Source organism: Coffea arabica, chromosome 3e (assembly GCF_036785885.1).
Source record: "Coffea arabica cultivar ET-39 chromosome 3e, Coffea Arabica ET-39 HiFi, whole genome shotgun sequence".
NCBI lineage: Eukaryota > Viridiplantae > Streptophyta > Magnoliopsida > Gentianales > Rubiaceae > Coffea > Coffea arabica.
This window is the reverse complement of record NC_092315.1, coordinates 10,301,360-10,325,528: the sequence shown is the minus strand read 5'-3', so window position 1 is coordinate 10,325,528 and position 24,169 is coordinate 10,301,360. Positions and strand designations below refer to the sequence as shown.

The following is a 24,169-nucleotide window of genomic DNA, read 5'->3' as shown; positions in this document are numbered from 1 at the left end:
ATTTTCTATTTTTCTATTTTGGTTTGTCATTGAGTAAGAATGGGGATTCAGAAATGAATAAGCGGTTGCCATTTTCCATTTTGCTAATAAATGCTCCTCATTGATTTTATAAAAGTTGCTCAAATGAGAGAATTGGAATTGAAATTTATGCAAATTAAGAAGCTTGCAGATGGTTAAAACAACAAAAATATTGGGACAAAACTTTTCTCATTAAACTTAGGGTTTGCTCGGGAAGGGTGTCTTTTTGGGTGGTTTTTAATAGATAAGTATTTTTACAATTTTATCTGCAAGAACTCTCTAAAAAATATCTTAAGTTTTTAAAATACACACTCCAAAATATGCCAAAACACCATTTTTTTTTTCTTTTTTGACCTTTCTTCTTCTTCCTCCTTATTCTCCCTTAGCCCGCCAGAACCTCCATGGGCCCATGGCAACTTTGCCGGCATATATTTTTTTTCTATCTCTTTCTCTCTCCCTACCTTTTTTGTTCTCTGTCCCTCCCTCTCCTCCTCTTTCCTTCCCTCCTCCTCCTTCTTCTTCCCTTTTTCCTTGCCACCTCTCTTCCCCTCCTCTACCTTCATCCTGGCCCCTCAATGTCGTGCGACTAGAGATGGTCGCAAGATCAAATTGTGTGACCAGATCCAGTCATGTGACTAGAGGTTGTGGGGCTCAAAAAGAGGAGGGGGAGGAGGTGAAGGCAAAGGAAGCGGAGAGGGGATGGCGGAGAATGGGGGAAGGAGGAGAAGGAGGGAGAGAAGAGGAGGAGACGGGGAGGGAGGAAAGAGGAGAGGGAAGGGGAGAGAAAGAGGGAAGAGAAAAGAAAAAAAAAAGAGGCGGCAACTGGCAGCAATGGAGTCGGCGGCAACTGGCAGCAATGGAGTCGGCGGCAACGGTAGAGAGGATGGGAGAAGGAAGAGTTGTGTGGGGAGGAAGAAGAAAAAGGAAACAAAGGGAAAAAAAAAAGGAAAGCAAAAGGAAAGGAAAACAAGAGAAAAAAGGGGGAAGTTTTAAATTTTTTCAAATCCCAAATACATAAAAAAAAAAATTTACAATTTTTATGAGAAAATTTTATACAAACACCCATAAAAACACACCTTTGGAATGGACCCTTAGTTCCAGGATTTTGTTACAATGATAAACACAACTCAAGGATTTGAAGTAAAATATACAGGAGAAAAGTAGTGATCTAGCAATTTCATCTACATTTTTATTTTTTTTGGGTCCATTGTCATTTTGGATGACTATGTGCATTAAACGACATAACTTTCATAATAGTACAATCATTTAAAGTCGTAGTTGACAAATTATGGATTGTATGTAAGCATTTTCTTAATTTTCTCACAAAGTGATTTTTCCTTTTTGTTTGATTAGGGAAGAGGCAATCAATGACAGTTTCTTTTAACTTTGGATACTAAATATTGAAAAACTCCCCATGTAGTCCTAGCATTATGTTCTTATTTGATGAAGAGGGATGTTAAAAGAAATTAATTCCAATCCTACACTGGTTAGCCAAGATTAACTAAATCAACTAATGAAGATTTTAGATGACTCTACTCACTATTATTTGGTTTTTATGTGAAAACCCATTTTTTTCACAAAATCAATCCTGAAATACTTGAATTCATATGAATTGCACGTTTAGAAAGTGTTTGAAAAAACAAGACAATGCAGTACCATTTTTTGATAAGATTTATATTAAATAAGAAAAATAGTTTAATGACGTGTTTAGAGAATATAAAAATTGGAGAAAAATCCAAACAGAACCCTTGTTCATCATCATTAAAGTTCTTTTAGAGTTATGTCTAATAAAATTAAAGAATTATCTTCACTATGTATACGTGATTATATAGTATGATAATGTATAATTAGAATTAGTATTAGGTTTAATTTAGCTACTATTTCGCTTCTTTATTTTGAATTTAATTTAATGGACACGTGACTAGATGTGACTAAATTTTGTTAGTAATTGGGAAAGATTCTTCAAATGTTCCAAATCGGTTTTAAAATGGATATATTGCGAACCATATTTGATTTTGTCAAAACTTTGGGAACTAAAACTGCACGTGCTAAATATTGAGAATCATATTTGCTTTTGCCAGAACTTTAAAACCTAAAATCGCATATAGGCTAAAAATTGAGGACTAGTACTGCATTTTTTCCCAACTATTTTGACCAAGAAAATCTATATGAATTTCGACCGTTGTCAACGTCCATGCATAGGAGCAATGGATCATATAGACCCACTCTCCAGGTGCACACATGACAGCATATAGACCCGTTTCCCATCCTTAGTGCACATATAATGCATGGTTATCAAGCTGGTAACTCTCATTCATATCCTTAGAGACAATTCTACCAAATAACAGCACTGGATATCTTGACTAAGGGTCTGTTTGTTTGGAAGGAAAAGGTTTTCCGGAAAACATTTTCCATATTTTCTTTTGTTTGGTTGTCAATTATTTTGGGAAAATAATTTCCGATAGAAAATCAATTACACCCAGCGGAGGAAAACAACTTCCTCATCTGTCTTTGTGAAGTTATTTTCCTTCCTGAAAAGCAGTCTTCTTTTTCGCAGCGACATCTCCTCATCTCCGGCAAATAAAAGCTTTCAGTCCAACCAAAAGCCTCCGGCGACATCTCATAAGCAAACAAATCCCTCCTTCTTCGCAGGCGGCATCTCCAACTCCGACAAAGACCCAATTTCGGAGGTAACAGATCATCTCCCTCCCTCTCTCTCTCTCTCTCTCTCTCTCTCATTTTTAAAAGCTGCCAATATCAACGGTCATGTGTGGATGCGTTTGTGTGAGTGTGAGTTTGTGTGGTCCATTTCTCTAGTCATCGGAACTAGACTTTGCCATTGCGGCCGGTAACCATCTCTCTCTCTCTCTCTCTTCAGTCAGCTTTTTGTTGGTGAGCTGTGCCCGCCATTGTGGATGCGTTTGCTTATGCAGCCTCAGAAGCTTGTTTGACGGCATAAGCACAATCTGATTCCCGTTCCTACAATAGCATTTCCAACAAGGGTGAAGATTCCTCAAGTATTTCCAGAGGTATGATCTCTTGTTACTTGTTTTTTCCTCCCTTTTCCTTTGAAAAATTGTCTACAATTACTGGTGTAGATTCTTGAAGTTCCATTTGAATGAATTTTTAGATTCCTGTTCCTACAATAGCTTTTGTTTTAGTTTGTTCTTACCTGATTAGGGTTAAATCTGATTTGATTGATGCTAATGAATTAATTTGGCTGCTGAGTTTTGGGGGTTTTAGACCATTTGTAAAAGTTTTAGTGAATTCATTGAGTTTGTGAAGCCACGGGCTGATTCTTTTGTAGTTTTAATTGTCTCTAGCTTCTTTCGTTTGATCCTCCGACATGAATTTTGATTTTGTAGATGTCATTTTTTTCGCTTTATTATCTGGTGCCACATTTGATGGATGCCCAAAATGTTCTAGGATATAATATGTTTCTAAATTAAAAGGTCAATCCCAAGATATCCCATGAACGATCAATCAGTTTCTTTTGAGGAGCATTTGAGACCCCTGCATCACTCTGCAATTGAGACCCCTGCATTACTCTAGCTTTTTCTGGTACACTACTAATAGTCTACTGCTACGTGAATTTTCATAGATGGATCCCGGTAGTGATGATGATGAGGATGCTATTGTAATTGGTGCTGCCACTTCAGTCCTAGCAGCAGGATATGCAGCTCTTGAAGTCTATAAAACTCCAGTTGTTATACCTAAACCACCTCATGTTAATAGGGAGCGAGCTAGAGAGGATTACATGGATAGCATATTATATGGAAGTAGTTCGTATTGTATAGACCAAATTAGAATGGACCAAACTACATTTTTCCAATTACTAAATACTCTCACCATTAGAGGATTATTACAACCTACCATTCATATGTCAGTGAGAGAGCAATTGTTAATGTTTCTGCAAATAGTTGGCTATAATTTGAGGTTTCGAGTGGTTGGGGGGTACTTGTATAGGTCAACTGAAACCATACACCGCTATTTTTCCATTGTACTTGATGCCATATTGAAACTATATCCAGATTTAATACAATTGCCAAATGGTGCGACTCCACGAGAGATCCGTAATAGTCGAAGATACTACCCCTGGTTTGCTGTAAGTCTAGTTCTTTGTATAAAAATTAATTAACTCAAATAGTAGAAATTATTTTATATCTAATTGATATCACAAAATAGGATTGTGTAGGGGCTATAGATGGGACACATGTTGTTGCAAGTGTACCCCTTGAAATTCAAGGAAAATTTCGAGGTCGAAAGGGTTACCCAACTCAAAATGTGTTAGCTGTTATTTCTTTCGACCTCAAGTTTTCATACGTGCTTGCTGGTTGGGAAGGATCGGCACACGATTCTCGTGTTCTTGAAGATGCTCTTACAAGACCAAGGGGTCTACAAGTACTGCAAGGTACTTGTCTTAATTTATGTGAGTCGTATAATTATGCAAAACATTGTTAGATTAGGCAAAAGTAACTTTTTTTTTTCAATTTTAGACAAGTACTATCTTGTAGATGTTGGATATGGCATTCGCAACGGTTTCATTCCTCCTTATTCTGGAGTTCGATATCACCTAAAGGAGTATGATGACAATCCCCCTCAAAATGAAAAAGAGCTTTTCAATCTTCGTCACTCCTCATTGCGAACAACCATCGAACGAGGCTTTGGTGTTTTAAAGAAACGATTTAAGGTGGTGGATAATGATCCTTTTTGGGATTTTAAAACCCAAGTAGATGTGATTCTGGCATGTTGTATCATACATAATCACATTATGGGTATAGCTCCAAATGACATGTTCATGGAAGAGGTCATTCAAGAGGAACAATCTGAAACTCCAAATGTTCTGACTGAACAAGCATCTTACACACAGCCTTATCAAACACAAAGTGAGAGACGAGCAGAAAATAGAGAATGGGCAAGGAAAAGAGACGCAATTGCACATGCTATGTATGTAGATTACATGCAAAGAAGACAAAGTAGATAATCTAGATGGTGGTTGTAGTTTCTTTTTTAGTTTTGTTTTGTTTTATGATAATGCTGGTTCGTTGGATGCCATGTAAGGTTGTCTTTGGCTCTATATGAGTGATTTATCTATGTAGAGGTCTCGGCGTTCTGCCTGCATATATATGAATAAATCTGCCTGATCATTGAAAGATTGCAGAATTTTTACAACCCTGATTGTGATTATTTTCATTTTTCGCTTTGGATGAATGACTTGAAGCTCTTAGAAACTCTTACAGTGTTGACAAGAAGCTCTTAGAAACACAGGATCATCAAACCGCAGCAGACATAACAGTTTCAATTCAGTTTGAGGTTGGTGATTTTTGGCATATATGTTTTTCTAAGTTTTTGAGTAGTAAGGGTCTGCAAAGATTAGAACATGCATTTTGGCCAGCAATGTTGTCACTGTCAAATGGTGGTACAATTGTTTAACTACTCTTGAACATGAAGTAGAAAAATCTCTTGATCTGCAAAAACTTCTGCCTATATGATTAACCTTGCATCTCTTGATTGTCCATTGAGAATTAACTTATGCTCTCCAGGGTCATGATTTTCATTCTTGTTGCAATTGTTAATGTTTCTGCAAATAGTTGGCTATAATTGTTATAAGTTTGTTTTATTGGTGATGACTATTGAAATTGATTAATTTTTTGAAGATGGGCAAGAAGGGAGAGAAACAGTTTAGGTGGTCAAGACCTATGGAGCGTTTGATGCTTGAGATTCTTGCCGATGAGGTGAAACTTGGGAATAGGCCTAACAATAGCTTTAAATCAAGTTCATTTACACGTGTGGTAGATGCCATGAAAGATAAGTTTGGGGTTACGTGCTCGGTAGACCATGTGGAAAATCATCTAAGAACAGTGCGATCATCTTGGTCCACCATAGTAAAAATTCGTGAAAAAAGTGGATTTGGCTGGGATGATACTTTGAAGATGATAACGGCCAGTCCTAGTGTGTATCATGCCTATATCCAGGTAATTTAATGGAGTTAAGAATGTCAAATGAGGACTTCTTGTTCTTTTGAATTTTTGCACTAAACCTGGATTTGTTAGTGCAAAATTGGATTTGTTATATTGTTGATTGAAATTTCTGGTTTATGATTACGCAGAAAAATCCAGGTCATGACAAGTATATCCAGAATAAAATCGAGTTGTATGATGAAATGGCTGTTGTGGTTGGGAAAGATCTGGCCACCGGGTCTTTTGCAAAATCATTTGTCGATGTGAATTTGGAAACTCCATTTGTTCCTAAGACAAGTGTGGAGACAAGTGAAGAGACAAGTGTAGAACAAAAGGATGTGACTAGTGCAAGATCCTCAGAAGTGAGAGCAACATCATCGGGAACCAAACAACATCGTAAAAGAAATCGCAGCAATGAAGACATTGAAAAGATGTCTCAACAACTTGGAGAAGTGGCAGCTGCTTTGAACAAAATTAGTGCAAACAAGCTTGATGTCAACCAACTACATGAAGAGATTATGAATATAGAAGGCTATAGCGAAGAATTTCTGGACTTGGTATTCGAGCATTTGGTGCAAAATGAGAAGCTAGGAAAAGCATTTATGGCGAAGAGTCAAAGACTTCGTTTGATTTCTCTCGAGAGGTTCAAGAAAGATTGGGGCGTCGAATAAAGTACTTTGAAGTTGCAAATTCTACTTCGATGGCATGAGAGGAGTTTTGGTTGTCTTTAGCGAAGTTTTGTATATTCTGTAGCAAGCATGCTTATTCCATGGTACATGGGTTTAGTATGCAATCTGAAGTGCATGTAACTGAATTTTGTTTTCTTTAGGAAGGAGGACAATTTTTGCTTATGGCCTTTAACAGATATGGTGTGGCATTATGAGGTCCAATCTAAGATCTGCAATAGTCGCATGCATTGCTGTTTTGGGAGGGGGTTGCATCTTAACAGGCTCTGGCACAGGTTTTCATTTCTCTTTGGCAATATGGATGAGGGCGAAAGTGCTATTCTGCTAGAACTCCTCTTTGTAGATTGACATTTGCACAAGGCTGCATGATGCTAAATTTTTGGCCTAGCACCAGCAGTCTCTGTCTCTGTACTGAGCTGCTGTACATATTAAGGTGGTTTATTGGTAATTGGCCTTGGACTTTGCTAATCGAAAGCTCCATTGGTCGGCAGCAAGAATTAACAAATTATGAATAAATCCAAGATTCCATTAATAATTCCATTTAAGAATTCATGGTATAATATGAATAGACATTTTATAGAAATGATAATTTGATTATAATGGATAGAAACTAAAATTAACTTGTAATGAAATAAATGTTTTGAGAGTAAAAAAAATATTTGCAACATATCAACAAATATATCAGAAAATATTTTCAGTGACAAACCAAACACCGGAAAATTATGAAAAAAGGAATTTGGAAAATATTTTCACTTAATAACCAAACACTGGAAAATTATGGGGAAGGAAGTGATTTTCCAGGAAAATGACTTCGATGGAAAATATTTTCCCTAGGAAAATATTTTCAGTCCAACCAAACGGACCCTAAGAGCATGATGTTTTCAGTTCCTTTTTGAGTTAGTAATATAGAAGTACAATGCAAATATGGTTAAACTGGCAGCCAACACAATAAGACAGACGCTTTATAATTGAAGACACATTGAAAATTCAAATGCAATTATGGCAATTGTTTTATTATTCTTGTTATGGGAAAACATGGACAAACATGGACCCATTAATGAGGAAGGAAATTGAGACCAGAATTCTCAGCTTGAGGAAGTAAAAGTGACAACGAGAGTCATGCGTGACTCCAGAACAAATGGCATTTTCGTTTCTTTTATCTTATCCAATAATAATTGTTATGCAATTTGGACTCCATTAAATGACCCTCCATGCACCAGACTCATACAATCAAACACTAGATAACAATGGACAAAATCCATGCACTTGAAGTCCCTCTGATGTTCATGAGGCCTTTGGATCCAAGATGGGTCATCACTTCACAGCTCTAAACACTAGGGCCAAGCTTTACAAATCATCAAGGTCGAGATCAAATGGCATCTTCAATAAGCTCGAGCATGTTTGGTTTGAAATTATTTGAAATTTTTTTAAAAATAATAATGTGATACATTTGTGATTTGATGTATGTAAAATTAAAAAAAAAATGCTCGAAAAAGTGATTACAATTTTTTTTTTGCAAAATATGTACTTGAAAATAATTTCTTTTGCACTTGTACTTCTTGTTTCTTCTGAGATTGTCGCTTGAGTTGCCGATTTCATTGTTTTTGGGTAGGTCAATTTAACTTCTATTTAGCAATATTGTACCCGTAGGGAGGTTAGGGTGGCGATGAGTGTTTGATTCAAAAATTTTACTACAAATTTTTTGTACGCTAACAACAGCCTTGTTTGGCAAACAAATTTTTTGCCAAGTTTGTCTGTTACAAATTTTTAAACAATTTTAGCTACAGTGACCTCAAAAAACTTCTCAAAATTTTTAAACAATATATTTCAAAATATCCAAAAATTTACATACTTAAAATTTTTTTTTTTACAATTTCAACAGTAAGTTACAATAAAGTTTTAGACAAACACCCAAAGAACTCACTTACCAATAGGGTCAATACTTGCGTATGATACAGTGGCAGACCCAACAGGGAAGATTGGGCCCAAGTTTTGACATAGTCTTTTACGCCCCTTGTAGTTGTTGCCCATGTATACCATGGGAACATGTAAGAGAAGTAGGCTGATGTGCTTGACAGGGGTCACTAAATCTCAACCCACCCAATATGTGACCGTGTTGATAAAATTAAACCAAGCATACTTCGAAATTTAGTAGTTTTAGAATTATATTTATTATTAGAAAATGAGATTAGAATTAGGTGTCAAAGATGATTTAGAAACTAAGAACCCATTTTGATTGTTATTTTCTGAAATTTTTGTAGAAAAATATACAATAACGATTTGATATATGTGAAATAAAAGAATGATTAAAGAATGGGTTCACAGAAAACTTAAAAATATTTTGGAGGTAAATGACAATCTATAGTAACAAATTTCAAAAACACTCTAAATATACACAATATCAAATACACCTAACAAAAACATAAAAAAGAAAAACATTTACCACCTCTTTTTTGTTGGGAAGAGGTGGTGAACAATTAGGAACTGCTGTTTTCTTCTTCCATGGGCAACCACGGAGGAAGGGGATGGAGCAAAAGGAAGGCGGGCAGGGGCGGGAACCCCAAACCCTGCCCGTTGCCATCCCTTTGGTTGTTAATTTGTTATAATCATTATTCTTTCGTTTTTCTAGTCAGAAACACATCAAATGTCTAGTTAGGCTCATCCGGCAATTTGCCTATTTGTCTCCTAATTCACAGATTAGACACTATGGCTATGGCCCAGATGGGATCGATACCACGAGCAGCTGCTTTCAACTTTGGGCCCGCTGGCTTTGCTGCAATAACTACCAAGACCGACTCCTTAGGCTGACAGGGGGCAGAATTATTAAGCGCGTCTTGTAAGTAAATGCGCTTTATCCTCTATCCTGTCAATTAAAGAAATGGAAAAAGAAAGAGAAAGAAAAGAGAAGGCTTGAAGTTTAGGGACTGGGAACGAATCCAACTACCCGCCAACAATTCGATCAAATGCACGCTAATGGAGTTTGGGTTTGAGTTCGAGCTCAAGTTATATGTTCAAAGCAAGTATGCTTAAAAATATTTGAACGTATACTAATTTTACATATTTATGTAAGATTACTAAAATCTATTTTTATTGTGGACAATTACTTATTTTACCTATTTTTAGGTGTGAGTACTAAGTAAGTATGTTCATCTAATTACATTTAATCTAAAGTATAATAAGTAGAAATTAAAAATCATAAGCCAATCAAAAATTGGCAAAAAAGCAGAAAAAAAAGTACTTGAATTGATTTCTCAAATGAGCTCGAGTTCCTCGTATTTTTCTCCAATCAATCTCGAGCACCAAAATTTGATTTTCGGATAAGTTCGAACTCAAATAATTCTTACGAGTTCGAATTGGAGTAAAGCACTATTCGTGCTCAACTCAGCTCATTGACAAGGCTAGTAGTAATAGGACCAAGGAAGTCGAATCCACCTAAATTCTAAAACTAATAAATGGTGATGAATGAATTAGGTGAATAAAGACTTTGAAAGTCGCAATGATACATGCAAAAGCACCAAAAGAGGTCTGCCGGCCGCTCTCATCTATATGATATATCAACCGCTACAAGAACAATAGGAGAGTGTCCTGTGTTGCAGTGATCAAATTTCTTCTTAAATTCCTACTTTGCAGTCCCTACTTTAGCATTCACTTCGTTTGAGTACGTTCGACAGAAAAATTCTTCATAACTTTTTGCGATTACACCAAACTATCATTCATGGACTCGCTCCCCCCAATTCCACATGCAGATCCGGACCTAATAGCTCTCGATTTCGTTCCTTTCTTCCGAGTGTACAAGGATGGCCGCGTCGAAAAATTCATCAAAGCTCCCTTCGTCCCTCCAGCAGACTCAGACGATCCCCAAAGCACTGGTGGCGTCCGATCAAAAGATGTCATCATTTCATCAGAAACCCAAGCATGTGCACGCTTATATCTTCCGGCCACAGTCAAACCCGACGAGAAACTTCCCGTTCTGATCTACATCCACGGGGGGGCATTTGTCATCGGATCAGCTTTCGGCGTCGTATACCATAGCTATCTTACCTCCGTAGTAGCTGAGGCTAACGTCGTTGCCGTGTCTGTCGAGTACAGGTTGGCTCCGGAGCACCCTATCCCCGCATGCTTCGATGATTCTTGGGCAGTAACAAAATGGGTCGACTCCCATGCCAATAGAAAAGGCCCTGAACCATGGCTCAATAATCACGCCGACTTTTCTCGGGTGTTTTTGGCAGGTGACAGCGCGGGAGGCAACATTGCACATTACATGACTGTCAAAGCCAGCCAAGAGGGGTTGGGAGATGGTGTAAAGCTTGAGGGGTTGATTTTAGCGCATCCATTTTTTGGTAAAGGAGGGCGTGAAGAATTATGGGAGTACATCACTTCAGATTTCAAAGGGTGGGATGATCCAAGGCTTAATCCAATGGCAAGTCCTGAACTGCTGTCGGGCCTTGTGTGCGGGAAGATTCTGTTGTTTACATCGGAGACAGATCCTCTTCGAGATAGGAGTTTGCGTTACTGTGAGGCGATAAAGATGAGCGGATGGAGTGGTGAATTGGAGGTTGTGGATGTTGAAAAGGAGGGCCATACTTTTCATATACTGAATCCAAGTGGTGACAATGCTGGAATCTTGATGAAACGCCTGGTTTCATTCTTGGGAAATTAGGCCCTGTTGATGAGTAGCTCTTTGCCTGTTCGGCTTCTTCCGTGAAATATGATATTGATTTTCAGTTTTCTGCCGTCGTATGTTACTCAAATTTCAATAAACTACCTTTCTAAAGCCTTGTATTACTAGTTAACGGACACAAACCCATTGCAGCGTAGTTTCTCACTGGTTTCTTCTATCTGGTCTACCCCCAATTGCCATGAAAGAGCTCTTTGAGTTCTCCTTGCTGTCAGTTGCATTAATATTTTACTCAAAATATACTTATATTTGTTTTTATGGCAAGCATTTGCCTATTAATACAATTTCCATTGTTTCCTGCTCGGAAGACTAACACCAGTCTTGAAGACTACTAATTATGGCTCAAGCATTTGACCGAAATTTTTGTTAGCACAATACCAGAATGACAGAGAGACTGTATTAGCATTTTACTCTCTTATCTTCAATTTTAATGTGACAATTAGAAATAGTTTACAACCTTGGTGAGAAATTGACACTACTTCTTCATTAAGCTCCGGTTTTAAAGGGCAATCGGCTAGGTACCCTGCCAGCCAACCGCCATCAATTGTTTGGTTTTTTGTGATGGCTATTTAGTCGGTTAGACCACATGGGCACCTAACTTTTGGTAAGCATTTATTAATATATGATATGTCCAAGTTTTCAAATATTGGACAAAATTATTTAGTCTCCACAATTTCTAGGTGACCAAAATGGTCTATTCCACAATTACAACACACGAAATGGTGCTTTTAATTCCATATGAAAGTTTGTCAATGCCATCTTAATTTTCTATCTGCTAAAGCTTTCTTCTGTTTGCCATCTTAGAATTTCTGTTCAATGTCTTCAAAAATTTTCTGGGCAAAATATCAAGAGACCAAATTCATCACCCTAAATTATGAACCACTGAAAAAGTGGTAGGTAACCAAGAATACATTCTGTGGATTAGTGTATATTCTTGTCAAACGCTAGCAAAAGGATGAATGTTGGCATTCCAAATTTATCACCCTGAATATTGAAAACTAAAAAGTGGTAGTTAACCAAGAACGTATTCTGTGGATTAGTATACTATTGTAATGAAATGGGGGTTTATCCAAGGACACAGAAGCAGGAGCTAGGTAGCAGAAGCAATGGAGGCGTGAAGGTCAGCAGAGGAAGACGTGATCACTGGGCCAGAAGGTCACCGAAGGCGTGATTAGAGAATCACGCCTTTCCTGGGATTCAACTACTCCAACAGAAATTCAAAACGCGCGGCAACTAGCAGATGCTTGGACACGTGTCTTACTCTTATTAGTCTAGCTAGTATTCTGTTAGAGTCTGTTAACAATAAAAGCAAGCTTGTCTGCTCTATTCTGGTAGCTTTTAGGAATTATTCTCTCAGATTCGTCTGAATTAACTTGAGGATCAATCCTCATTTTTCCCTCCCAAACTTTCCTTCAATCTTTCCCCTTCTTAGCTAAATCCATTATTTCTGTTCTTGTAATTTGTTTTCCAGATTCAATTAATGAAAGTTGGAGTTCAATTTGTTCACTTTTATTGATTCATTGATAATTGATTTCTTAGTTTGAGCTTGTTCCCTACTAATTCCTGCAAAGCCCTGGCTTCTCTGGTTTCTGTACCATAACAGTGGTATCAGAGCTAGCTACGAGCCATTGGGAAATGGCTAAAAATCAGGATGAGTTGAGGAAGGAAGTGACAGAATTGGGAAGTGTAGTAAGAACTTTTGCTAACAGGAGTGATGGAATAGAACAGGCTGTAAGGATTATGGAGCACAGGCAGGAGAGCACTGAGAAGGCTCTCAAAAGTTTGGATCAGAAGTATGAAGGCATGATGAACATGATGGCGCAAGTATTAGCAAAACTAAATGACAAAGAGAAGGATCTGGCAGGCGGCAGCTCAGTGCCAGAACCAGGACACCAGGAAGGTAGCAGGAGGAGAGAGGGGCAGAAAGGGGTCCAGGATAGATCTGAAATCAGGGAGAACCGAATACTTTCCAGGTTACCTAAGGTAGATCTGCCAGCATTCAATGGGGAGAACCCAAGGGAGTGGATTAGGAAGGCCAACAAATACTTTAAGATCAATGGAGTGGAGGAGGAGATGAAATCTGAGGTTGCAGAGCTCTACCTCAGAGATAAAGCAGAAATATGGTTCCATGGAGTGTTTGGTGGCAGAGATGCTGTTCCATGGGAGGAGTTCTGCAATGCACTATGCGAAAGATTTGGTGATGGCTCTCCTGAGGAAGCTATAGAGGAATTCAATAAACTGATGCAAACAGGATCAATAGCTGACTACCTGGAGCAATTTGAAATGCTCAAAGCCTTGGTAATGCCTTCTCTTCCCCATTTACAAGATTGCTATTATAAAACCTGTTTCCTTAGTGGATTGAAAGAAGAGATAGTAACTATGGTAAAAATGGCCAAACCTAAGTCACTAGCAGATGCCATAGAGGCTGCCAAACTGCAGGAAAGGAACCTGAGAGCCTTACAGAAAATCCATAAGACCACCTCTTACAGCCCCAATTACCAGAAGCCTTTACTCAAACCCACAAACTATACAAAATCTCCTGACAAACCTCCCAACTATCCTAAAGTTCCTGACAGATCATTTCCTAAAATACACAACAACTATACCAATCCTCAGAACCAGTTCAAAAGACTCACCCCAGCAGAGCTCAACCTTAGGAGGGAGAAGGGGCTATGCTTCAAATGTGCTGAACCTTATACCATAGGACATGTGTGTAGGCAGTCTCATTTAAACTTGTTGATAGGGGACCACTGAAATAGAGGGGGAAAAACAGGATGAATCTGATGTGTTCTGTGATTGCATTGGAGGGGAATTAGAAAACGAACACATGGAAGTGTCCATCCATGCCTTGGCAGGGGGGAGTGAACATAGGACCATCAGGATCAAAGGGATAATTAAGGGGAAAACCATTGTTGCATTGGTAGACAGTGGCAGTACACACTGTTTTATTGATGAACAGATGGCCAAAAACTTGAAGTTGGGGACAGAAGGGGGAACTCTTTCAGTAAGGGTGGCGAATGGAGAAAAACTACAGTCTAGAAACATTACAAAACCAGTAACATGGAAAATGCAGGGGTATGAGTTCCAACATCAGTTCAACACACTAAGGTTAGGGGGGTGTGACATGATCCTAGGAGTTGACTGGTTGGCAAGGTACAGTCCCATGGAATTTGATTTCAGAAGTTTGAGTATGAAGTTCAGGAAGGAAAGGCAACAGATAGAGCTGAAAGGGGAGGACAGTACAGTACAGTTAAAACTGATAAGAGGAAGTAGGTTGTACAAGTGGACTAGGAAGCAGTCATATGGAATCTTGGCACAGGTAAGTACAGTGGTGGATGAGAAACCAGACCAGGAGCCAATCCTACCAGAAGTAGAGAAGCTGTTGCAGGAATTTAGGGATGTATTCCAAGAACCACAGGGATTACCTCCTGAGAGGAGTCAGGATCATCATATCACTCTTAAGGAAGGGGCAAAACCATTCCAAATAAGGCCCTACAGGTGCCCCTACATCCAGAAAACTGAGATTGAGAAACTAGTGCAGGAAATGCTCCAAACTGGGATCATTCAGTTGAGCAGCAGCCCCTTTGCTTCTCCTGTACTTCTGGTCAAGAAGAAGGATGGCTCATGGAGGTTTTGTGTGGATTATAGGCAGCTCAATGATCTAACAGTCAAGAACAAGTTCCCTATGCCCCTTATTGATGAGTTACTGGATGAACTACATGGATCCAAATACTTCACCAAAATTGATCTCAGAGCTGGATACTTCCAGATAAGGGTAAGAGAGGAAGACATACACAAGACAGCTTTCAGGACACACCAGGGGCTATACGAATTCAAGGTCATGCCATTTGGGCTGACCAATGCCCCTGCAACCTTTCAAGGTTTGATGAACCAGGTTTTCCAGAAGCAACTCAGGAAGTATGTTTTAGTATTTTTTGATGATATTCTGATTTACAGTCCTACTCTGAAGGAGCATGAGCAGCATGTCACTGAAGTCCTGGAAATTCTGAGACAACACCAGCTCTATGCAAAAGAGAGTAAGTGCTCTTTTGCTCAACAACAGGTGGAGTACTTAGGCCACATCATTTCAGCAGAGGGAGTAAGGGCTGACCCCCAGAAGATTGACAGCATGATGCAGTGGCAAAAACCAGTGAACACCAAACAGCTGAAGGGATTTCTTGGACTGACAGGATACTACAGGAAATTTGTCAAAGGGTATGGAGCTATTGCAAAGCCCTTAACCACTCTCCTCAAGAAAGATGGCTTTAACTGGGGGGAGGAAGCTGAGGATGCTTTTCAGAAGCTGAAAATAGCTATGTGCAACACCCCTGTGCTAGCCCTCCCAGACTTCTCCCAACCTTTTGTGGTCGAAACATATGCTTGTTATGGAGGAATAGGGGCAGTTTTGATGCAGAGCAGGAGACCCATAGCTTACCTCAGTCAGAGCTTGGGACAGAAGAACTTGGGATTATCAATTTATGAAAAGGAGTTGCTTGCCTTGGTCACAGCAGTCACTAAGTGGAGACACTATTTAGAAGGACATCATTTCATCATCAACACTGACCATCAAAGCTTGAAATACCTGCTGGAACAGAGGATCACCACCCCTCTCCAACAGAAGTGGCTGACTAAACTGATGGGATTAAGTTATGAGATCTGCTACAAAAAGGGGAGGGAGAATGTAGTGGCAGATGCACTTTCCAGGAGAGGAAGAGATGAAGCTGAATGTGCAGTGACCTCCACAGTCACTCCAGAATGGATGAAGGAGGTAGTAGGAAGCTATATGGGAGATGACTGGGCACAGGATATCATCAGGGGTCTTCTCACCTGTCCAGGACTGAGCTCAGATTACAACTATCAAAGTGGAATTCTGAGGTATAAGGGGAGAATTGTAGTAGGTCAGGGGGGAGACATAAGGAAGAAACTCATCTCTACCCTTCATGACTCTCAGCTAGGAGGACATTCAGGCATACAGGCCAGTTGGATGAGGGCTAAGCAGCTGTTTCACTGGCCAGGTATGTTCAAAGAGATCCAAACAACAATACTGCAATGTGATACTTGCAGGAGGTGCAAAGATGAACGTGTGGCCTATCCAGGCCTTCTCCAACCTCTTCCTATCCCACAACACTCCTGGAGTCACATCACCATGGATTTCATTGAGGGGTTACCCAAATCAGAAGGGAAAGATACCATCATGGTTGTGGTGGACAGGTTTACTAAGTATGCACATTTCCTGAACCTAACTCACCCTTTTGATGCCCCTAAGGTAGCTAGGCTCTTCCTAGATCATATCAGTAAGTTGCATGGCTTGCCCCAGAGCATAGTCTCAGACAGGGACAAAATCTTCATCAGTCAGTTCTGGACTGAATTATTCACACTACAGGGGGTAAGGCTGGATATGAGCACAGCCTACCATCCTCAAACCGATGGCCAAATAGAGAGGGTCAACCAAGTGTTGGAAATGTATCTCAGGTGTATGTCTCACTTGGAACCCAAGAGATGGAGCACGTGGCTGTCATTGGCAGAATGGTGGTATAACACTACTCACCACACTGCTATCCAGATGACCCCTTTTGAAGCCTTGTATGGATCTAAACCCCCTCAGTTAGCTCTTGGCCCCTATGAGCAAGCTAAGGTGGCAATAGTGGGGGATTACTTAAGGGACAGGAAACAGATGGATGATCTGCTACAGAAAAATCTGAAGGCTGCTCAGGAGAGGATGAAAAAGTATGCTGATGAACACAGGAGTGAGAGAGAGTTCCAAATAGGTGATTGGGTCTATTTGAGGCTACAACCTTATAGACAATCATCAGTGGTGGTAAGAAGCAATACCAAGCTGTCTGCTAAGTACTTTGGTCCCTACCTCATAGAAGACAAGATTGGTAAGGTGGCTTACAGGCTTCAATTGCCTACTGCATCTAGGATCCATCCTGTGTTCCATGTCTCCCTGTTGAAGAAGAAGCTGGGGAACAAAGCCACACCTATCTTGCAGCTCCCAGATACTGATGAAAAGGGATTACTCAGGGTCGAACCAGTAATGTTGCTGGGAAGAAGAATGATCAAAAGAGGAAATGCTGTTGTCTCCCAGTGGCTAATACAATGGTGGGGAACTGAACCTACAGATGCTACTTGGGAAGATGCTTTGTTGATCAGGGAGAAGTTTCCTCAGTTTCAACCTTGAGGACAAGGTTTTTTATGGGGGGGAGGTATTGTAATGAAATGGGGGTTTATCCAAGGACACAGAAGCAGGAGCTAGGTAGCAGAAGCAATGGAGGAGTGAAGGTCAGCAGAGGAAGACGTGATCACTGGGCCAGAAGGTCATCGAAGGCGTGATCAGAGAATCACGCCTTTCCTGGGATTCAACTACTCCAACAGAAATTCAAAACGCGCGGCAACTAGCAGATGCTTGGACACGTGTCTTACTCTTATTAGTCTAGCTAGTATTCTGTTAGAGTCTGTTAACAATAAAAGCAAGCTTGTCTGCTCTATTCTGGTAGCTTTTAGGAATTATTCTCTCAGATTCGTCTGAATTAACTTGAGGATCAATCCTCATTTTTCCCTCCCAAACTTTCCTTCAATCTTTCCCCTTCTTAGCTAAATCCATTATTTCTGTTCTTGTAATTTGTTTTCCAGATTCAATTAATGAAAGTTGGAGTTCAATTTGTTACTTTTATTGATTCATTGATAATTGATTTCTTAGTTTGAGCTTGTTCCCTACTGATTCCTGCAAAGCCCTGGCTTCTCTGGTTTCTGTACCATAACAACTATTTCTTGTCAAATGCTAGCAAAAGCATGAACGTTGTTATTCCGAGCCCATTAAAAGTCGAAACTCGTGAATTTTGTTAGAGGGCACTGATTTATTTATCTCCATGGCTTTGTGATTATTTGCAGCCAATGCAGCAGAGAAGACTAATGGTCTGGAAGGATCCAAGTACCGTGGTGGCGGTGGATACTGTAGCTATGGCTGCTGTGGCCGCAACTATCACGGAACGGGTTGGAGGTGCCGCTCATCTGCTGGTGAGGCTGTGGATGCTGAGCCAGAAACCAAGCCGCAGGATTAAAAGCCAGCCCATACGAAATATGATGTCTAAATGCCTTTGGTGCAATCTATGTGTCTAAAAGAAAAAAAATTATGTATTGTGCGATAAGAATAAGAGCTTAATTAGTGGTATGTATTCACAGTGAGGTGAATTGCTTGAAAATAATTATGTATCTCTTTTGCTTGAATTAAGTAATAGTGAAATGTTGGGTTTGTTTCAAGATTCAATAGCCAATATTTCTGCTTCGATTAAAAAGATGTATATAGTCAGACTTTTATTGTCTTTCAGTTTTCTTTAACCTTTTGTTTTTCTTTCTCTCATTCTGCATATATATTAGCCACCTTCTGTTTCTTTCCTTTTTTTTTTTTCAGGTAATTTGTTTGAACATATACAAGCTTATAGATAACGAACAGATGTTTTGGTCATGATCTTCCCCAGGTCTATGCTTGAGAATTCAAATATGGCTTATGCATATATAAGGAAGTTTAGCTTCCTTTCTTTTGACAAGTTTTTTCATATGGAAATATTAAATATTTGGATCTATTATTTTTTGGACTAAATTTACGCAACGGATCTTCTGTCCCACACTCTGTGTTATTCTCTGTCCCACTTTTTATTACATTGTTATTTCTCCTACATAAACATCATGTTTTAGTTCTTTTTTGTTTCCTTAAAATCCAATAACTATTAATTCAGTAATGCACAAAATTTATCAAACTCAAAAAATCAAAATGCATAAAAAATGAGATTTTTTTATAAATTTTCTACTGTATTTTTTAATTTTCTATTATATATTACTTTTTTGAAGCTGTTGTATTTATTTTTTACTGAATTAATAGTTATTAGATTTTAAGGAAACAAAAAAGAACTAAAATATGATGTTTATGTAGGAGAAATAGCAATATAATAAAAAGTGGGACAGAAGATCCGTTGCGCTAAACTTACTTTATACTCCTAAACTTGTACCTATTTTCACCTTGCACCCTTAAATTAAATTTCGTGAACTTTGCATGCTAACATTTTAGGTACGTCCTACTTAGGTCCGAACAGACGGAATAGAGAATCATGCAAACAATGCCCTTTTTCATACTCTAATTATGCTAACACCCAACAGAGTACCCTAGGTATACGTTGTGAATATGGTCCTCTGTTTATTTAGTTTTTGCTAACGCTGTTATCATTTGAAGTTATGTGGTACAAATTTGAGACATATGCAATTTATTTTTGGGGTGCAAAGTGGGACAAATCTGACAGGTTTCTGTGAATTTCAAACTCACAATGCCTGTGATTCGAGTACTATTTTTATAGTGTTTTTTTTTTATTCTTATAGCGTTTTTCAGCGCAAAAATCTTTCGTGAATGAAATGTACCATTTAACATTTCAAATTAGAAATATGTTTAGACTGTTCATGTTGCTTTTTAATGAACCATTTATTGGAAAAAGAAATATGTTTAAACAATAGTGTATATACTGATAGCTTCAACAAAAATTTATTAGTGCTACCGAAATTTTCAGAATTTATGAAAAATTGTTTGACAAAACCATTTGTAGGAACTCTATTTAGCAAAGATGCATCGGCCGCATTTTCATGAAGTTTAAGGTTTGCTGAAATAGGAATCTTAGTGGATCTAAAAGGGAAGTTCACGAAAGAGATGAAAGGGGTTTCAAAACTAAGATCTCTGTAGTTTGACAGTTGGGGTTCAAGAGTGTCCGTGCTGAAGATGAATAAGGTTAAGAGAAACAAAAGCAACAGTAGGGAAAAATTCGAAGTGCACGCTGATTTTTTCTCTAGAGAGAAGTGTAGAGCTTATCATTTCGAGAAAAGCATGTTTTGGTCTATAATAAGTTTCAAACACGAGTTAATTCTATAATAAGTTTTATGCATGCCTAAGAACAGAGGTATAATGGTTAGCAAATATATTTTGGCGGAGTATGGAAATCATCTTTTTCTCTATGCTTTTGGCTGTGATCATTAGTAACTACAGCCTGGACATTCAATAGATACAGAATTGGGTCAAACTCTTTACAGGGACTCTTCCGTCTTCTATTATTTATCATCAGAATCTATAGAATGGTCCCAATAGCATTCAACTTAAAAAGCTTCCATTCATTCTAAATTACACAGGATTTGGAGCTGTCAAGAGTGAATACTAGGACAACATCACTTGTCATTCAGTCTCCAACAATAAAGGCAGCTTAAACCATGTATTAAATGTTTTATAGATTACATTGAAAAGATGTTAATACTGTGTTGGTGGTTGTATTAAAAAAAAAAAAAAGAAAGTTATGAAGCAATAAGTTAAAGTACTATATAAAACAAAAAGTCATGATTTACCAATTTTAAACTGTTGGGGTACTTACAATAACAAAAATGTGGATTTTGTTTCATCTGCGCTAAAATTTATACCTTTTCAAATAGTACAATCTTTTAAAGTCGTGTTCTATGAAATATGGATTCCATATAATTGTATTTCTTAATTTTCTTATGAAGTACTTTTTTGTGTTTGTCTTATTAGGAATGAGGTTGTCAATCTCTTTTAAGATTAAGATACTAAATATTATAAAACTATGCTATAGTTGTAGCATTATGTTAATTATGAAGAAAGTACTAGAGTACTTTGTGAATGTACTATTTCATCGAGCTATTAAGCACCAGATAAAAGACAGATGAATAAAATCAATGTATAGTAATATCTTGTACATATATTTTATAAGATTTGTCTAACGGGTGTTGATTGTGTATAAAGAAGTTCATATATGTTTCGTGCATAAAGTGAGCTAAAGGCCCCTATAAATTAAAAAAGGAGGACTTCTTTAACTTGGGTGTTTTAAGATGGAGACTTCTATGGCCGAATCCGTTGTATTATAATTACTTGCTTCAATAAGCCAAAAGTAAAATATATTACCCGCATGAATCAATTACCCATTTGACACTAAATTTTACTTTCTAACGTCCTCATTGTTGTTCGTCTTTTATTTCTGGTATGCCAAAGTTATGTTACTAATTTTTTGCTATCAAGTTTACTTTGAAGTTTCCCTTTTATTAGTTGCTTTCTTGGAGCTTGTGCAGTAATCTCGGTGTAGAAAGTGCATCAGCTGGTTCTATACACTGTAATTGGCAAGATCATATATTTCATCCATCTTTTTTCATCTTCAAGCTTACTTTTAATTTGACTGTCCAAGTTTACATTTTGCCAAAGGAAAGTATCTACTATCATGCTTCCAATACCTTAATCTAAAAATGGATGCAGAACCTTGGGGTGTCAACTTGGTGAAGAAAGAATGCTGCATCATGCATTACATAACCGGTGGCATTAAAGCGTGACACGATCCTTGGCAACGGATACAACACAGCTGAAGAGTGCAAATTTGGAGATAAACGCCATTTTGCCTATGGAGAGTGGGAGCTCGGCAAGTCTACCGCTCTTGTGCGTGTAGATACTCGCACTGCACAACCACTATCAGGTAGGTTTGGTGGCAAGAATGCAGTCTACCCCTCCGGAATTTGAAGCTATAGGGAGCTTCAATTGGAGCTTCTGCTACAGCTAAGATAAGTGTGGATGCTTCTATTGATGGAGCAATTATTGTAAAAGGTGGTGTGAGTTAAAACATATTTGTCACACTACTGGTGCAAAACTTGTGATAAGGGACCATGAGTAAGACCCTAAGTTGAAGAACAAGATGGTACATTTGATCATATAAAGCTAGGAACTCAATTGCTCCAGTGGAACCACGGGCCTAAAGTCTCAGCTCCTGCAAGTAACTTCAAAACGAAACTATGTCAGAACTTTGCCGAGGGATCTTGTAGTTTTGGGGATAGATGTCAGATTGCTTATGGAGGGGAATTATGTAGTCAGTATGTGTAATCCCACAACGCCAGCCCTTGGACCAATCTTTCTATCATGGGGACGGATATGTTGCTTTCCTGTAAATTAAAGAATCAAAACAATGTGCATAAAGCACCTACCATACTGTTGCTCTTGATTTTGAAAAAATATTAAACTGTTATTCCCAAAGGGTAAAAATATGCTTCTTGATTTTGTATGGTAATTTGTTTATTATGCTAGCAAGTCACAGAACTTCTCATGTGAATATGAGTTGGAAATTATCTAAATAATCTGTTGTTTAGTTCGTCTCCAATTAAAGTTCTTATAGTTTGCATAGAAATGAATAAAGTAATTTAGAGACATTGGTTATTTGACTAAATCGAAAAAATCGTACATAAATGGTGCATGTTTTGGTGAAGAATTTTGAATCTGTATTCGAGAGTGAATAAATACTCATTAGCATTTAAAGAGAGAGGGAGAACAAAGTAAAACAGAATGTCTTATAAATGTCTTATAATAGGTTGGAATTGGAGGGAGAAGGGGGAAAAGGGGAAGGGATAGAGAAGGGCATGAGAAAGAGTAGGGGACAAAAGGGGAGAACAGCTAAAGGACATGCAGAAAATTGGATCAACAATTTAGTCTTTCAACTGCCACATTTTGTACAGAAAAAGAGTGTCAAATTTAAATAGAGCCCAGTTATTGTGCATTTAGAGTTATTTGTATAAAAATACTTTTACACTGACAGTGTACAAAAAATTAGTCAACAAATTATTTGTTCCTCACGCCTATTTGTTCCCACAGCTATTTCATACTAATGAAACTGACGAGCAAAGTCCACCACCAAAGCAACTAATGCTTGATTAGATGGGGGGGGGTTGGTGTAGAAGCCTTAATTGCATGCCAAACGAGCTATAAAAGTTTCAACTCGGAACTTAATGGGATATACCTCAAATATGGAGTCTAGACAAATGTGATGTTGAGATTACGAGACATAATCCTATCCATGCCCAGGATATTTTTGAAGTTTTGAACCAATAATATCTACAAGGATTCAGAAGTTTCCAGTGGCCTTCTAAGCTGTATTGTTTGTTCGGTTGAAGATCCTTGCAATGAAGGTGTATTGAAGTTCGTAAATGGAACAGTATTGTGCAGCAAAGGATACTTTTGGTCTAGGAATTGCTCATCTGCAGTCTTCTGTAGAAAGTTGGAGATTTGATCATGGAAGTGGTTTTCCTCAGCTCCAACAATGTGCTATTCAAATTCTAAGCCAGAGATGGAATGGTGCTGCAAAAGGCAATCTGACATGGAAGGAATTGGATTGTGGGAATGTAACAAATGGCAAAGGTGGAGGGCTTGTTGGGATTGTACCGTGAAAGCAATTCTCTGAATAGTTTAGCAACCATTCGATTTGCAAAAGAAAAAAAAATTATTAATTAGTATACTAACAATAATCTATGTTCGATTTTTTAATAAGAGTCATAATGTTTCGTGCATCAAGCGTGCTATAGACTCTTTAAAAGGAAAAAAGAGGACTCCACTAAATTGAGCATTTTCAAAACAATCGCAAGAATGAATAGCTTGTCATTCTTATAACGAATTATACCCAGATGAAGAATTTTATCAGCCTAGGAGAAGTTTTATGGGGTCCCAATTTAAGAAAAATTTTAGGTTAGATACCAAACCAAGAGAGTTATGAGCTACTGGATCTTCGGATTATTAAGCCTTTTGTATTATTTTGGTCTCTAATTACATTTTTAGTATTAAGTGCTTTGGGCATATGAATACTTTCTTATGATTTTATACTCTCATAATCATACTGATATAATGTTCCTTCTTCGCACCTGGACGTAAGTTGATTTGATCGAATTATGTAAATCTGGTGCTTCTAGAATTGTTTGTTTCATCTTTGTTATTATCTCTTGTGGGTTGCCGAGTGCATATTATTCTCATTTATTAATTT

At 38.1% G+C, this 24,169-nt stretch overlaps 2 protein-coding genes and 1 pseudogene across 3 annotated transcripts; all 3 read left to right on the top strand.

Moving 5' to 3' along the window:
• Positions 1 to 2,388: 2,388 nt before the first annotated feature.
• On the top strand, positions 2,389 to 6,890 carry LOC113736796 (uncharacterized). Of its 2 annotated transcripts, XM_072084712.1 has the most exons (6): positions 2,389 to 2,708; positions 2,897 to 3,047; positions 3,620 to 4,123; positions 4,204 to 4,429; positions 4,515 to 4,965; positions 5,676 to 5,866. In XM_072084712.1, exons 3-6 carry the CDS (start codon positions 3,620 to 3,622, stop codon positions 5,728 to 5,730), a joined length of 1,236 nt encoding a protein of 411 aa, XP_071940813.1. In that variant the 5' UTR covers positions 2,389 to 2,708; positions 2,897 to 3,047; the 3' UTR covers positions 5,731 to 5,866. The 2 variants fall into 2 exon arrangements, with proteins under 2 accessions (XP_071940813.1, XP_071940814.1); XM_072084713.1 differs by lacking the exons at positions 3,620 to 4,123; positions 4,204 to 4,429; positions 4,515 to 4,965 and adding an exon at positions 6,128 to 6,890 and having other exon boundaries at positions 2,507 to 2,708; positions 5,676 to 5,993.
• Positions 6,891 to 10,153: 3,263 nt separating this feature from the next.
• On the top strand, positions 10,154 to 11,606 carry LOC113737331 (probable carboxylesterase 12). The gene has a single exon (XM_027264577.2). The coding sequence runs from the start codon at positions 10,380 to 10,382 to the stop codon at positions 11,322 to 11,324; it is 945 nt and encodes a 314-aa protein (XP_027120378.1). The 5' UTR covers positions 10,154 to 10,379; the 3' UTR covers positions 11,325 to 11,606.
• Positions 11,607 to 17,561: 5,955 nt separating this feature from the next.
• On the top strand, positions 17,562 to 22,248 carry LOC140038366 (zinc finger CCCH domain-containing protein 14-like; annotated as a pseudogene).
• Positions 22,249 to 24,169: the final 1,921 nt, after the last annotated feature.

Coding starts and splice junctions, on each gene's coding strand:
- LOC113736796 (XM_072084712.1), top strand. CDS start 3,620: ATGGATCCCGGTAGTGATGATGATGAGGATGCTATTGTAATTGGTGCT. Junction 4,124..4,203: donor GATACTACCCCTGGTTTGCT/GTAAGTCTAGTT, acceptor ATCACAAAATAG/GATTGTGTAGGGGCTATAGA. Junction 4,430..4,514: donor GGGTCTACAAGTACTGCAAG/GTACTTGTCTTA, acceptor TTTCAATTTTAG/ACAAGTACTATCTTGTAGAT.
- LOC113737331 (XM_027264577.2), top strand. CDS start 10,380: ATGGACTCGCTCCCCCCAATTCCACATGCAGATCCGGACCTAATAGCT.